Here is a 16957-nt window from a genome sequence, read left to right as displayed (position 1 = left end):
TATCTTATATTGATAAAATTAGTATTAAAATCCTTTATTTACAATTATACAGTATATAAATTTATAAATATTCAATTTTCTTTTCCAATTTTCATACACTTCCATTATAGCTATAAAAGTTATTGAAGCATGTACTTGCTTAATTTTACGTAAACAATCTCTCCCATAACTTATTTTCTAAGTTTAATGGAGATTTCCCGGAAATTATTTCCGAAATAGATCGATTTGAAATTTCATGACGTGTCATTTCGAGGCCTGTGGTCACAGCGTTCCAATTACACTCTAGCAGTCTCGATTCTTGAAGGCGAAATTTTTTACGTAAAATTTTATTACATTTACAAAGAAAAGGTTAACAACATACATTTTACTTCCTGTTACTAAACGATTACGCTAGTGGTTACCTGTTCATAGTCTTTTTGACCATTTCATTCTTGATTCTTCCATAGTTTAGGACCATGGGACTTATATATTCTGTTTGTACCTCGTCGTGAGGTTGTCGCACGGCTATTGAGAAGTAGAATTGACTACAAGGCTAGATTTGTATAGTTATGTCGTTAAACCATACTCTGCCATAAACACTAACTGAAGGTCGGCGTTTTTGTCCGTGTCATTAGGTTATCCTAACAAATAATCCAGTATATCGGCTTTTTTCAAAATGTGTTTGCCGCTGTATCCAGAATAACCGACTAGTACCAAATTTCATTTTAAACCTAAGTCAAGGGATTTTTTACGTTTTTCAAGCAATTTTTTTTCCAAGTTCTCCAAATCTTCTTATATTGCGAAATTATAGTAATTTGCACCAATTTAAAGAGCGGAAATATCGAAATTTTAGTACTTTTTACATATTTTTTCCGATATTCAAAATTATAGTATTTTGGGCGTACATACTGTACCTGTTTTATAACGTACATAGTACGCCGACCAAAATTATAGTACAAATACTATAATTATAGTACGGTTGGCAGCACTGCTAACTACTCATAACAAAATTATAACAGAATTTCATTAGACAAATTTAGTGTGGACATATTACAAAAATAAAGAAAAGAAAAAGTCAAAGAGATTGGGTCTTAATCCATAGATGTTATAAATGTCTAATCTCTTTGGAAAAGGTATATAATATTCCATAATCAAATGGTTTTTTACCGGTTGATTGAAAATTATTTAATTTTACTAAAAATAAATCATTGTGAGAATCAATGACACTAGGTATAACATTCAAGAACATTTTTGAATATCCGTTAAATTCTGACATTGTATGTAAAGTATCCGAGTACACGAGTATTATAATATCCCTGAGAACTTTTGCTAGAATTGGGTCCAGTGTTGCCAACCGTACTATAATTATAGTATTTGTACTATAATTTTGGTCCGCGTACTATGTACGATATAAAATAGGTATAGTACGCCCAAAATACTATAATTTTATATAAAAGTACTATAATTCTGCATTTGCCATTTCGCAATCGAGTGGTCTTCGAAAATTTGGAAATCTCCGGCCCGCGGCGAAATATTTTTCCTAAAAAAAACAAGCCGACCATGAAAATTTGGGAACCTGCGGCCCGCGGCGAAATATTTTTCCTAAAAAAAACGAGCCGACCATGAAAATTTGGGAACGTGCGGCCTGCCGACTATGAAAAATCGGGAAAATTTTCATTTTCAACAGATGACAACGCGTACTATATTTTATCTCCAAATACTATAATTTTGGAGGCTCTGTACTATAATTCCTCTTTCAAAATATGGCAACACTGATTGGGTCTCCACGTGACGTATTGCGCAGCAATAATGTCAAAAATAATATACGGAATATACTACCATATTCATTCCATATAACTTGCGTAAGTAGTTGGCAAGCCTGGTAATATTACAAGTTTTGACTTTTGACAAGTTTGTTTTGAATAGATTTTTTGACATTTGAAATGCGTGAGGCGTAGAATTTTAGAATATTAACTTCGCAAGTTGCAAGATGTCGCAAGAATTTGCCTCAAAAGAAAACCAGGATGCCAGAGCTGACTTGAGGGAGAACTTTTTGAAACGAGCGATTTCTCTGCAAGGTTTGTTTTATTACACCAATATTTCATTATTTGTGCTAGAATAACTCACCTTTGTGACATTTTGGGACCCTTGTACACCGACATTTGATTTTATAAGGAATGTCTGCACGCGCTTTGTAGCTAGGGTGTTAAGAAGGCCCGTAGCCAGCAGTTACCACTGATTTCCGCTCTTAGCCCACTCACTACTTACATTCTTCAAGTTAAGACTTTCCTTGTAATGATTTCTTTTCCCCCGCCTACACATCTCACATGCAGACACTAATTGTAGCTATAACCACTGGTGGGTATGCTCAACGGCAAGTTATGACGTCCTGTCACACCCATCATCTGCGACTCAGCATACATTAAATTTATATTCTTAGTTCAATGATAACAAATAAGTGTGACTGACAAAGTTGGTAATAGTGCCACAGATGCCCACATGAGCTTATATAACTTTCTTTTTAGACCAAATCCAACCTAAACCTAATATAATCTTAGTGTATTATCACACACGTAACACAATGTATGAAAATTTCAAATTTTAAATTAACAATTATTGGATCGAAAAGCATTTCCGCCAACAGAAAAAGGTATTTAATATAATTTTCTACATGGAATAAACTGTTTTCGTAAAAAAATAAATATAAAAGCTCATGTGGGCCTCTGCAGCATATTTACCACAAAGTTTAGTGTGCACTATTTATGTTGGATCTCCACAGCCTACTTCAATCCTTCGCCAATGCTTTCCACCACCTCCCTTGCTCTGGAATGCCAGTTAAACATACCGAGATTCTGGAGGCCTTTTTCTACCCCGTCTAGTCATTGGTATTGTGGTCTCGTGGCGTATGTATGAATAATAGAAAATAATATATTCCCAAAGTCATCCGTGGTATATGTATGGCAAGTCCGGAAATTCTGCTGGCACAAGAAAGAAATTTGGAACCTTAAATGGGACACGCAATGTCCTGGAAATTTAAAGGCTTACTGGTGATTAGGGTTGCCAACCGTCCCGCATTGATGTTATTTTAAAATTATGTTGATATTTAATTTAAATGCATGCAGTTTTTGACAATTGCGTAAGTAGTGAATTTTGCAATAGATGAATAGGTATGAGGAGCTCATTATCAAACACGGCGAAGTCATGTTTTGGCCGTTGTTCACTTTTTGATTGATTCCGGTAGGGAATAATTTCAATGCCCACAATTCAATATATCGTCACTGTTCTGGCAGAAGACAATAATTCGAAAAAATGACATATTGAGTTAGTTATACCAAAATGTTCCTTATTTCAAACTTTACCGTCTGGAAACCTTCTTAATAAATAAACAGTCTTTATTTTAAAGTCATCCTTTTTACGATTACTTAATAAACTCACATGATAGACCATTTCAAACATTTTAGCAACTTCAAAGCCAAATTACTCAAAACTAGTATTCTCCAGTTAATGTGTTCTGCCAGAACAGAGACGATATATTTTAGTATCAAATTCGGACTAAAAGTGTATTAAAATCAACTTACAATGTGCTCTCAATATCAAAAACAGCCAAGTCAGAGGCATCTTGTTATCAAAGCGGCTATGTCATCAAAGAGCCAATCAGATTGCAGCATTTCAATCAGCTGTTTGAAATCAGGCAATATTTTGTATGGAGTTATTTTTGCCTGACGTTTAGCAAATTGAAATTTAGTGCCTGCTTGTTTCGTAATTATTAAAATTAATTAGAATTAAAATACAACAAGATGTCCCAGAAGTTACTCCCGATAAAGCACGGAAGCGATTACTAAACCCATCTCAATGGAAAAGAACGTTGTAAAAGCAAAAAAACGGGTTATTTAACACTACAATTTTAGGATAATGTCAAACCATGCTTCTTTTGACATAATTTTGTCCAAATAACATTAATCAATAATATCTAATCAAATCATGCCTTTGTGTTTATTTTATAAGATAAGCGATTATTGTTACGTTTATGAGTTAAATTAAAAACTTACATATCAAAACATATAAAGTTCTTTAATGCCATTTTAATAGTTTATCATGGCAATCCATTTATTTGCAATGTACTTCACTCGTTATGTAGTTGAGTTAATATTTACTAATTTAATTGACGTGGTATAAAGACGTCATCGATAAAAATTCTGCTTTACCTGAGGTAACCTTCCGGAGTGTGAGTGTTTTACGGATAGTCATATCCGCGAAGAGGAGACATGTGTAAATATTATTAGTTCCATAGTAAATGGGCAAGATGCCATTTAAAATAAAATTTAATGCACCCTATTTTTGTAATTTATATTTAAGTTTATTTTATTATTAATCTTTTTTTATTATAATTAATTATTTGTGTTATTTTATTATGAACAAAAACACTTGTATTGTGACAATTCAGCATTTTATTATGCTATTCTTTGCTCAGTAAAAAATAATTTTATTATAAGGATAATAATAAGAAAGCATAGCAATTTTATTATTTAGTATGAATAATACATAATTGTTCTTTTGTTTGATCAAGCATTTGAATATATTCATTTTTACAACGTTTTTATTAGGTCATATTCTTATTTGTCCGGTGGTTTTTTATCCAGTACAAATCTTGCAATCAATTTTTAACTAACCTCCCGACTAGCTAGACATTTGAAACTTGTAGAATACATCAGAACATGATGCCAATGCATTTTTTTAATACTTTTAGCCATCTTTAAGTAGAATTGAATTCTTTTTCAGTTAATTCTGTTTTGTATGAAAAGTAATTTCGGAAGAAATCCGTAATCCAATCCACTATTATTGGTTGTCTGGGGTCCTAGCAACTAAATTATTAATTTATACGTGCGTTACTATAGAAATAAATATGAGTGTCAAAATAACATTTCAGTATTATTTCTATCAAATACAATTTTTTTTGATCGTTTAAGCTAGTCAAGCCAAGTTTATATGATTCAACAGAAAATTTAAAAACGTTTATAAAAAGTTCTTTTTATCTTGTAATTATTAATTAATAAGAATAAACGAATGATTGATAATGAGCTAAAATAACTCACTGCTGTAAGACTGAATTGCCTATGTAAATTTTGATTTTAAATGACCATTTCAACTCATTTTAGTTTCAAAAGCGGCCAAGTCAACACCTTAGTATCAAACACGGCCAAGTCGTGTATTCAAGCTGATTTTCTGACAAAACTAAGTATCTTAAATAAAATTTTATCTTTTCAATTGTCTTATTGAGAGTATATGAAGCTGAAAAAATGGAATAAAAACATAAAATTTCGTGAAAAGGTAGTCAAACAAACTTTCGCCTCTCCTGAAAAAAAAAGTGAACATGACTTGGCCATATTTGATAATGAACTCCTCGTTGCAACTAATTTAAACAGTCCATTTATTTCTGCTCTGTCTGGCAGACAAGGATAACTTCAGTGTCTTTTGTCAGTGAAAATGTGTTAACAGAGAATAATAAAATTGAAATAATAAATATTGTGTTATTTGTATTTGGATTTTAGGTAAGAAATGTGAAATACTCATGCACGAAAATACTAACGTGGCTGGAGAATTCAAGGGATTCGATCTGGAATTCCAGGAGATACTAATTGATAATTTAAAAACACCGGCTTCCATTATTCCACATTCTATCATCAGGGGTGGAGATATTATATCAATGGTTTTCACGGAAGATGAGAAAATTCCATTATGATAATTCAAAACAATATGTAAGTTACAACTGTAACTATATCAGCCTTGAAATAATTAACATAATTATGCACGCAATATATTATATTATTATTTTTTAATAAAACTACAGCAGACGGGATATTTTAATGTTGTATATTTTAAAATATCTAATATCTTAATTTATTGTAATAATGAAATTGTAACATTTGTTCGACAGAATCAGAACAATCTGAGCTGACACAACCAAAATTGTAACTCATATCTTCTTGTTTCAGAGTTTCAATATGAAATGTGTACAACATAATTTCAATTATGATGGAATTAATTCATATGGATTAAAGAAAGCGACTCTAACCCGAATTCAGATGTGTCAGAAACAAGTGTCTTTTTTATTAATTACGTGTCAATAATGGTAATTGATAATTTAATTTGTATTTCAATTTATTTTGATGTATTTAATTACACACCATTTGAAAGTGGTACATTTTCATTAATTCAATTAAAACCACAGTCAAACCAGCCAAAGTTTGATAGTCACCAGCATTGGAAATGTTATAGGTTGGTCAGACACTAATATTCAATTATATTTGTGCATAATCAATGAAAAAAGATTCTTCATTGCATTATGTGTAAAAATGAAATTGATACAGTAGCCCAGCATGCCTAATTTATTGAAATTTGAGTTTCTGGGTGATATCAAACTTTGATTGATACAACTATAAGGCAAGCATTTCACATTCAATCTGTATTGCGGATCATGAATGTCAAAAAATTAAAATTCATCAATTTATCAATCTGCTCATTACACATTCAATCTGGATCGCGATCATGGTTTAAACTGCCTCAATCGCGATCCAGATTGAATGTCCAAGGCCTCACTAAGGTAATTAACAGTACATTAAGCTAAAAAAATAAATATGTGGCATATACATCACTTTTTAGTTGTTATATTAACAAACCCTGTACCTACTAATTCACATTACTAACAACTATCTGTAAAACTATTGTTTTTTTCTTCACATAACTTATATAATAATGGAATGGTCTTGTTTATGTAAAAAATATATTAGATTATATCAGTGGCGAAGGGTGGAGGTAGGCTGTTAAAATCCGATATACATAGTGCATACTAAACTTTGTCAATTATACGTATTTGTTTTCACTGAACTAAGTCTACAATTCACAGATGGTGTTGGTTAGTTTTTAAAATTCAATTATACCCTGCTAAACCAAGCCATAATAGATAATAGTCAAAAAATACTCGTCTATCTATAAAATATCTATAATTATGACATTAAATCATACATAATTTTGGATATTTTACAGATATAATATTTTTTTTTATATATTATAGCTTGGTTTAAGTAGGGCTTAATGAATTTAAAAAAATCTGACCAACATGTGTAATATGTATTCTTAATTCAACGAAAACAAATAAGTATAAATGAAATAGTGTGCACAATTTTGTCGGATCGCCCAAAGCATACCAAAACTATTATGGTTTGGTTTAGGCAGGGTTTAATTGATTATTTTAAAATCAACCAACAATTATTGTAGTCTTAGTTCAATAAAAACAAATGCGTATGACTGACAAAGTTTAATGTGCACTATTTATGTCAAATCTTAATTGGCTACCTCCACCCTTCGCCACTGGATTATATAGGTACCTACCTACTAAGTATCTATGTATAAAATCTTTTTATTAAACATTGGTCGTGTTTTTTATTGTCTTTCCAAACCGTTATGATTTTTCAAGCACAGCCTCTGGTTGCTTCATATTGCCATTGTTATTAAAATATTTTTTCACAAAACATACTGAATTAATAGTTCCACAAAATATTCTTGCAGTTCTTTTGACTTCGAGGAAGTGTTACTTTTGCTTTTCGGATTGCTTTTAAATAAAGTTTGAATCATTTCTCGACTTCTTTTGCTTCTTGCTCTTCACACTTTTCACCGTATAGGTCTAAATCTTTCGAGAGATACCAAACGATTCCGTCAAAAAAGACCCCGATCGAAGTGAACACTGAAAGAAACATGTGATTTTTTTTTAAATCGGGCTATGTATATGCTGAGTCACCTCACAATTTATTTACCTTCTCCTTGTCCTTTACCTTCATTATCAAAGAACACATTTACCTAAATAAGATTCAACAAGTAGATCACAATTTTTGCTCTGTGCCTCCATAGAGTGAAGGTTAGGCTGATAGATTTTATGAGTAATGTTTTTAACCATTTGCTCAAACAATGGGATTCAAACCATCAATAAAAATACACATTGAAAATGCGACATGTTGCCACAAGCAATAATATTTGAACCTGCAATCTGACTTGAGTGTATTAGGTACTCAACTGTTGGCGCATTGAAAATATTGTAAGACTTTTATTACGATGATTGGTTTATAGGAAAAAACATTTGAAAACAATCCATGAGTGTAACATAGAATAAGAGATAAGCATTTCAGCTTTGACATACTTTATAGTAGGCGCATAACTCTCTAACAAAAGTAGTTATTTTATACCCCTGGGACTATAAGCTTAACTTTATTAGTGACATTTAATTGGACATAGTTATGCAGAAAGTAGCCAGTCCACAAAAAATAAAAAAATGCGATATGATATAGATCAGATGCGAGAAGGTTTTCTCTACATTCTGCTGAAAATAGCCAAGCCGCAAAAAGATTATTCTTGAAATAAAATACTATTTACAATTTTACATACATTTTTAATATCAAGTTGTTGCTAAAGTGCCATTATCTCAGCTCGACATTCTTGTGGACTGGCTACATTCTGCATAACTACGTTCAATTAAGAGAAGATAGAATAGCTAAAGAACTTAAGGACGGACCTGCGCAGAAGCACACTTACTTTCGTGCATCGTAGGTCAGTAGGTGTCTAAACGCTGCATCTGTGTATGAAAAGTCTGTTTTACACAGTTTTACAATGAATATCCCATCTCGATCGGGATATTACAAAAACCTTTATAAAGACAAGTATGAGAAATTATTGTTTTTAATGTGACCGAATATTTAAAAGTCATGAAAAAACAATACAATTTGAAATATAATATTGTTAAATCGGCAAACGGAGCAACTGATGTACCTATTAGCACCATTCAGAGAGTAATGCGAGAAGGCAAAGAATCGATAGATATGATGTAACATAACATTTTTGATCGATTATTCCTTAATTACACTCCGAATAAATGGAAAAAAATGTTGTGAGCACGATATAAAAATCGAAGATTCTTACAGGGCAAGTGATTTAAGAATAGACACATGGAAAACTTGATAATAAACATTGGTGCGGAGACGGATGACAGCGGTGATTATTATTTTCAGAACAGAACAGTGAATCAGGTGAGATGTCATAGTAATGCGCGATTTATATTGTAAGTAATTTAATAATTCATATTGAAATTAATTTTAACGAATTGCTACGTGTAATACGGGCTGCCGTTTTCGTAACTGACTGAAAACTTGCGAACCCACCCGAACTTTAAAAACGCCATGTTTATGTTGTCTAGCTATAGATTTATTTCTATGTTTATGGGAAAGCATGAATTTTTATAATATAATGATTTAATTAGCATTTTTGCAATACTCACGGAATGCCGCTACATTGATGTATATCCTAAAAAGGTCTTTATCATAAATGAGGCAGTTTGTACTCTTTCCACATTCCTCACCCCATTCTATGCAGGTGGAATCTATTATTACTCCGTAAATAATTGGACCGGGAATTAGCGCAAACAGTGACAGCATCAGAAGTAATAGTCCTTGCGCAAACGACTTGTCTCTAACTTCCACACATCTGAAATAAGAGGGATACATTTTATTGTGCAAGTTAGTATATCAATTGAACCTGGATCAAATTGATCTGGACTAATTGGGATGAAGATGGTTGGATAATCGAAAAAATAAAGAATTTTTCACTTCTGCTGATAATTCAAATTGGGTTCTAGCCTTTAAGAATTTTATTAATGTCCCCTATCCTGCGCCGGTGTTATCCAGGTGCACTGGCTGCCATAGCTTTCTTTTTGATACTGTCCAGCAATGGCGAAGGGTGTCTTTTAGAAAGAGGTAAGCTGTGGAGATCAGAGAAAATAAGCACACTTGTAAGGTATACTTACAATTATTATTTGAATAAAGCAGCAGTCATCGACAATAAATATATGCGGAAAGATTTTAGGCTTCGCTTTTTAAGCTTGGATTCGTATGAAAAAAGCCAGACTGCTCTGATGTCACGTTACCAGCAGTTCGTACAAAAAAAAAACGCTGAAATCCTCTCGAAGGAATCGCTACTTCAATACTCAATAGAGAACACAGCGCTTGTCACTTATTTTTGATTCTAAACTTAACTCTGCCAGTTGATCTGCGATTGTTCGCCTGCTATCCAGGATATACTTTGGCGGTTGGGCACTGTCTGTTTGTGCACCATATCCTGCACTTCTACACATGTCAGTCTTCCAAGTTTAATGAATGGAGAGATACATTCTCCTTGGAGGAAGTTGTGGAATTCTGGGTTCACCTAGCTTTTTATTTATTTTGGTTTTAACTGTGTACAGTCGTGAGTCCCTGACACTCCGCATTGAGTTGAATGTTGCTTCTGCCATTTCCATTCGGATAGCGAGCTCTGTTTGCAAATTGCTATTGCTACCCCCAGGTATTCGAAGCTGTCGTTAATGATGTTTTGTTAGAGGTCTTCATAAATGATGCCACATGATTTTCGGTATTTTTTGACAACCCTTCACTTCATTACATTTTTTCACAAATCATCACATAATATCAGACTCCATCCTCCATTAGGGTGTGACATCATATATGGACGACCCCTAATGTTATTTAAATTAAATAGGGTTAAGAAATAAAATCAATTAAACTTCTTTTGGAGAATATGTTTTTTTTAAATAAAGATTTGAAGTACCTGTAATTAACAAGAATGTTTGAAATCCTAGCGGACGATCCCAATACATTTATGACCATCGCTGATAACATGAATAGAATATATCCACTAAGACATTCGGTACCGCAAGCGCCTCCGTGAATTATATTCCAATCAGATTCGCCGTCTTTATAATCGGGACCGGTCCAAGTTCCTGTCTGGTTGTTCAGAAGTTTGATGGCTGGATTACTTACAATACATGAGCAGTTTGAAAATTGCTGAAAGAAAATTTGATTAAGTGAAAGTTTGAAAAAGTGATAGGTATTAACTTTTATTGAAAATTAACTTGGTATAAAAATGAGGAACGAAAGTTATTCAATACCAATAACGTTTGATTTTTTCACTGCGATAATGGAGAAATTCTTACAAATAAGAATCGTACATTGCCTACCGTCGTTTGGGCAAACTCAATATAAAATCTCATTAGCTGAAAATTACTCCATACTAATCAGTCGGTACCTCATTGGCTGCATACCATTTAATATCAATACACCCACCAATGAATGCCTTTGAATGCTTTTCGAGCTGTCAAAAAATATGTATGCATCAAATCCTATATTATAGTAAATCAATGTTCAATACTCATATTGCGACGGCTCTCGTGCTGCAGTGCGTAAGGCGCTGGCCTTCCACCCGAGAGTTCTGGGCTCAATTCTCGGTGAGGACACAATATTTATGTGTTTTTCTCAAAACCTGGGTGTTTGTGATTGTTCAAAAATTACTAACAACCACCTTGTACGAAAAAGCAAGGACATGGTTATTAATAAATCAAAAGATAGAAAGAAAGAAAGAAATAAGAAAAGGATTAGAACCTGGGACCCACGACTCTTAAGCCGCTCGGCCATCGTGGGAGTAATGAATAACTTGATAAAAAAGTTTGTACCTGTGACTGAGATTCTTGTGTCATGCATCCTGCGTGGCAGGGTGAAAAATATATCTGACCCGTTGGTTTGTGGCATACGGGATCATATTTGACGCTGTCACACATGCAGTTACTGTTACAGTCCAATATAAGTTGCTGTCTGAAATTCAGAAATGTCAAAGGAGTAATTAAATTAAATCTAAAGAAGTGTTTAAAATAGATGGCAGTTTGCTAATAACACAAGAAATAGAGACACTATGTTGAAACACTAAAAACTCACACTATTCATGTTGATTATTTCGTTTATTATTGATAGAATGCATTAAGTTGTGATTATATTGAGATGAACGTTGCGTGTTGTCACGCTGTCACGGCGACAAATTTAGTCTTATGGTTTCGTCATTCCGCATATTTTGAATGATCACTATCTCTATAAATTCAATGATGGAGAGTGCAAACTCTAATGTACCTATTAGTATTTTGAATTATTATTTATTATTCATGCTAATTTCAATTAATTAAAAGTTTCTACGTGTGCGTACGGTCAAATTACTTGCGATATTACATCCATAGATAATATTTTGAACAGAACCCAACCTGCAGACCATAAATAATAGACAACATTAATATAGAAAATACATAGTGCCAACCAGTAAAAACAAAAACACGTGAGTTTGATATGAGTCGAAAATGTGTAGGCATGTAGAAAATGATAAAAATCGTTCATTGAGTCATGCAGGTGTCGATGCAGTGCGGTACAATGTGAGGTGACCTCATTGTTGTTCTGGTGATTTCGGCAGATTTTCCTCACTGACAATGTTCGTTTAAAGGTTCAAAATGTGCTATGGGATCAGAGCATGAGTCTGATAACATTTTAAATACCAAGAAAAAGAACATTACACACTTTTTCTCATAGTGGCAGCTTACAGTGACGTCACGTGATAGTACACGACGTGCAGCATAATATAATCATAACTTTACTCTTTACACTGCTAAAATCGGAACAATCTTCAATTCGGTTATTAAGCGGCATTTTTTTTTACAATATACAATGTTTTTCAGAGTTAACAAGATTATTATGGATTGTTTCGTGACGCCTTTGCGCTGTACTTGTGAATTTTTTTATTAGGTAAGGGTATTAAATTTAATATAGGTACACGTTTGATAGTTTTACCTTCCACCGTTCAGAAGCTGTTGTTCGATGGATGTTTTTGGGCAGCTCATGAACATGAAAGCAATTTGTCCAGTCATATAAACGATTCCGACCATCACATTCCACGCCATTAAAATTCTCGCTCTCGGCTTCTTTCTGGATATATACCAACCCGAGACCAGAAAGCCAGTTACCATCCCGAAAAGAATTCCAGGCCCGGCAAACATCGTGGACGTAGCAGACGGTCTGCTGTACTGAACCTCGATATATCTAGCCATGAATGTGATGTATGCACTCGCTCCCAGGATATAGAACACTCCGCCAGTACTATTACACATTAGAATTTTATTCTTGAGCAAACGGGATAATGCAGTTGGAAGTTCTGAAATTTAAGAGACTTTTTAATACCAATCATTAGTGGCAAAGACTTGATACTAAATGATTATTACGACAATTACCTTGACTTGTGATAAATAATTTAACAAATTTAATATAATGAGATTGTCACGAATAGTGCAAATATTATTCCATAAGTAAGTAATGAAATAACAAAATGAGAAAATCTTTAAATAGAATGAAATTATTGATCTGTAATCATAACTACTATTTTTATGAAAAATTTAGGAGGAATAAGAAAGATTCAGAAATGATTATATTATAGTATATTACAACATAATATTTAAAAAAAAAATATTTCTTAGCCAAATATGCCAGGAAAAATTGCCACACTGTCAATACAGTAGATATACTATAAATTATCGTGTCCGGAAACTTGTACGTATGCAGTTCGCTGTATCATACTTCACCGTGAAATGTTGTATCGGAAATATATGGCCGTAAATTAAAGACCGTCCAACCTCTTTGGGTCGTACATACTGACATAAAATTCATGTCTAAATAAAACACGGTTCTTGTCAGTTTACACTTACAGGAAGCCAGCAGCAAACAAATTTTGAAAATACAGTACACTCTCAGTAATCCACCACTCGCTTATCCGACAACTACTATAATCCGCTGTTATTTTTACTGATTGAAAGCACAAAATCAAGCTCTATAATCCGCCGGTATGCGTATGTCAAATTCAGTAGTCCGCCGCGTGCCAATATTATGACTTACGACTCAGTTTCATTGCCCATTAAATTTAACATAAGTCAATAATATTATCGTTTTCTTTCAGTTAGTCCGCTGTGTATTCTAACAACTGACGCATGTGTTTCTATTTGTTTCTTCTGCCACGTTCTTTGTTTGAATAAGTTGATAAAATGGAGTCTTCTCGAAAGCGTAAACATGCCACATTAACTTTAAAACAAAAATTAGAAATTTTACGAAAGATAGATAGCGGTGGTTCATTTAAGCCTCAATTACATTGAGATTCTTTACGAGCTGTTTATTGGCGAATTTAAAAGCGGGCGATTCAGCTACTGCGATTTGATGATTACACACAAAACTTTCCATTCGCTGAGAAGCCACAAGCCAGTGACTATTTTGACAGAACGTAGTTCGTTTTTTTACCGGGAGGTTGGTACTGCGCTCTACTGCGCAGACGTAGTAGGCCCACACGCTGGCGTGTAGCGTGTAGAGTTGACCGGCTTTCAACTTTTCTCGGTAGAGTGTTTATAACCTGCTTATTAGCTTATTCGATGATTACACTGGGCGACTTTACAGGCAGATTGTAAATTCGCCAATAAACAGCTCGTAAAGAAGCTCAATGTAATTGAGGCTTTACTGACATTGCTAAAATAAACTTAGCTTAATTAATATGACATATTTGAGTATAAAGAAAACCATGACATAGTTTCTAGTACAAATTTCTCAATAAAAACTATTTTTACGAAATATGTACCTGTTTTAATTTTACCATATTATTTTGTATGTATGTATTATAATCCGCCGTTTTCACTAATTGGGCAGTTGTCTGGTTTTTGGGGTGGCGGATCACTGCGAGTATACTGTAGCCAATATACTGGATTATTTGTTAGGTTAGGTTAGGTTTTCATTCTTGAATTCATTAATTTTGCCAAAATCAACTATGAAAATTGAATTAATGTTCATATTGAATCTAATAAAATTGGAGACCGTATAGTATACGGTCATCTCTTTCCGATAGAAAGCTCACGACGAACTGCGATACAGTGAAATGTTTTACGTACAATTTACATGTAACCATAAATTATAGCACATTCGTTACTGTGTGTATTGTCAATCTTTTAATTTTTTTTTTAATAAGTTGTCGATGTTTTTTTTTTTTTTTAAATAAGGCGACACTTGTTTGGACTGCCAAAAATTAGTAGACAGAGTAAATTAATTTGCGTGTATACGTAGAAAATTGAAATGATATTTCTGCGACAAATCTGCAAAGTCATAAAATCACTCTAGCTAGTCAAAATTCAATTGTCGCCAACATACAGTAGTAATAAACTTCTGACTTGTGAAACTATTTCTTTCATGATGATTACATTTACACATGCCTTGAAAGAAATAGCAAAATTCAGATTTAAATTATAAGAAAATGAATGAATCAAAAGTAATGTAGTATAGTGCATACCTTTCATTGTTGGAAATTTCTTTTTGTCGTCCACAGCGGAATCGGCTTGTGGAATATTTTGGTTTGAAGCCGCTTCAAGAGATTGCATGCTATTTTTTGATAATGGTATCTCATCGTTTTTCGTCTTATTTGTAATTATCGAAATGCATTTAGGATATTGAGGCAAGCCGACCTCGGGTGCTTTCTTCTCTTTGCGTGGCAGATGCTTAGGGAAGAATCCGATAAGGAATGAGAGGAAAAACATGATGACACCTAGAATAATCCATCCCAGCCACCATGCTCCTAGCCATCTAGTGTCGGTTTTCATAATTAAAGGCGTCAATGACGGATCGATGTAGAAAGATAAACATATTGGTCCCAGAATGAACCCGAAAACTGGACCAAGAGTACGCAATGCGCTCGTATAACCTGAGAAGAAACAGATTGTTATAAATGTGACATAACTAAAAATTAGGTACTGTTCGGTTATACGGAATACAGCGGAAAACGCATTTTGAAAATACCCGATATACTGGATTATTTGTTAGTTTGGGTTAGTTTAGGTTGGGTTAGGTTGGGTTAGGTTAAAATAATCCAGTTTATCGGCTATTTTCAAAATGTGTTTTCCGCTGTATTCCGTATAACCGAACAGTACCAAAAATTATGTTATCTACTTCGTTAAATAATAGCGCTTGTATACGTGCATGTATTTACTTGCATCAATAGTGTGTATTTTAAACTATTGCGAATATCTCGCGATAAAACTGCTGACTGTCTCGACATAAAATATGTAATAATAACGTGGGACCCTTCACAAAATTCACATTTTATAACATTTTTCTTAAATTGTAGGTTTTTTGACTTAAAATAAAAAATATTTTTCTTTTTAATGTTTTCAGACACATATTTATTAAAATACAGTTTAAAATGTAAATTATCAAAAAAATGTCTCAAATTGCAAGCTTCGTATTTTTCCGCTAGGTGCCTCTTTTAGAAAGGCTGAGCAAAGGCTTTACCTTAAGATAAATGCTCAAACTATGATAATAATATGGGTGTAAATAATATAAAAGTAAATATTTGCCAAGCATGTAAATTGATAACAATTTCCACTTCTAACTTGTGAGTTAATTCAACATCTTATTGATATTCAATTCAAAATGATTTCACATCTGTACTTTTCCTTATTTGCCATTGACACAGATTTTGCCTCTTTGAATTCTCACATCTTACGAATAAAGCCTTATCATCACCCCAGTTCCACCTTGTAAGTGTGATTTTTATTATTTACATTTATTTTAAAATGTCAATACTTCTGAAAAATATTTTTTTTGTATATTTACCTATATTTCCATTTCAAATCACTTTAAATCAACGGTACTTGTAAAAATACAGTTAAGTATGGTTCTAGAAAGAATTCTAAATCATTGTCGTATTTGTCTCTTCTTGCTGACCCTTGATCTAGTTAAGCAGAACTCCACTGCGATATTATATTTTATTTATTTATTATATTCGATAAGCATTTCCAACTATTAGTTTAAATCGTCGTAATTTAGTAAGATGCCCATAGCTTAATTGAAAAAGCACATTGGCGCAAATCCTGCAGATACAGGTTCAAGTCCTGTCGGGTGTCATATTTTTTTCTACAAAATGATTTTAGTGTGTTTATGAGATGTTCAATATATAGAATGTTACATTCTCAAATCTTGTGTCTTATTCGTTTAATAAAAGATATAAAAAGTTTATATTATATTTTAGTTCCAGATGTTGTGTATGCTCAGAT

At 33.1% G+C, this 16957-nt stretch overlaps 2 protein-coding genes across 3 annotated transcripts in view; one reads left to right on the top strand and one right to left on the bottom strand.

Annotated features, from left to right (window-relative positions):
* Nucleotides 1–1820: 1820 nt before the first annotated feature.
* Nucleotides 1821–16957, top strand: part of Oatp33Eb (Organic anion transporting polypeptide 33Eb) — a 76948-nt gene continuing 61811 nt past the window's right edge. Inside the window, exon 1 of the mRNA XM_085947743.1 lies at nucleotides 1821–2057. Coding sequence (XP_085803869.1) covers nucleotides 1970–2057 — 88 coding nt within the window. The 5' untranslated portion in view covers nucleotides 1821–1969. The remainder of the gene's footprint in view (nucleotides 2058–16957) is intronic.
* Nucleotides 7365–16957, bottom strand: part of Oatp33Ea (Organic anion transporting polypeptide 33Ea) — a 38074-nt gene continuing 28481 nt past the window's right edge. For both annotated transcript variants that reach the window (XM_085947746.1, XM_085947747.1), the window contains 6 exons: nucleotides 15199–15606; nucleotides 12675–13035; nucleotides 11522–11660; nucleotides 10621–10856; nucleotides 9302–9507; nucleotides 7365–7720 (listed from right to left, as the gene is read on the bottom strand). In XM_085947746.1, the coding sequence (XP_085803872.1) occupies nucleotides 7608–7720; nucleotides 9302–9507; nucleotides 10621–10856; nucleotides 11522–11660; nucleotides 12675–13035; nucleotides 15199–15606 (1463 nt within the window). In that variant the 3' untranslated portion in view covers nucleotides 7365–7607. The remainder of the gene's footprint in view (nucleotides 7721–9301; nucleotides 9508–10620; nucleotides 10857–11521; nucleotides 11661–12674; nucleotides 13036–15198; nucleotides 15607–16957) is intronic.

This window comes from Rhyacophila brunnea, unplaced genomic scaffold (assembly GCF_057557595.1).
Source record: "Rhyacophila brunnea isolate RB1 unplaced genomic scaffold, BYU_Rbru_1.0 scaffold_2, whole genome shotgun sequence".
In the NCBI taxonomy this organism is placed as follows: Eukaryota; Metazoa; Arthropoda; class Insecta; order Trichoptera; family Rhyacophilidae; genus Rhyacophila; species Rhyacophila brunnea.
The sequence above is the reverse complement of the archived record's forward strand: the minus strand, read 5'-3'. Positions and strand labels throughout refer to the sequence as shown.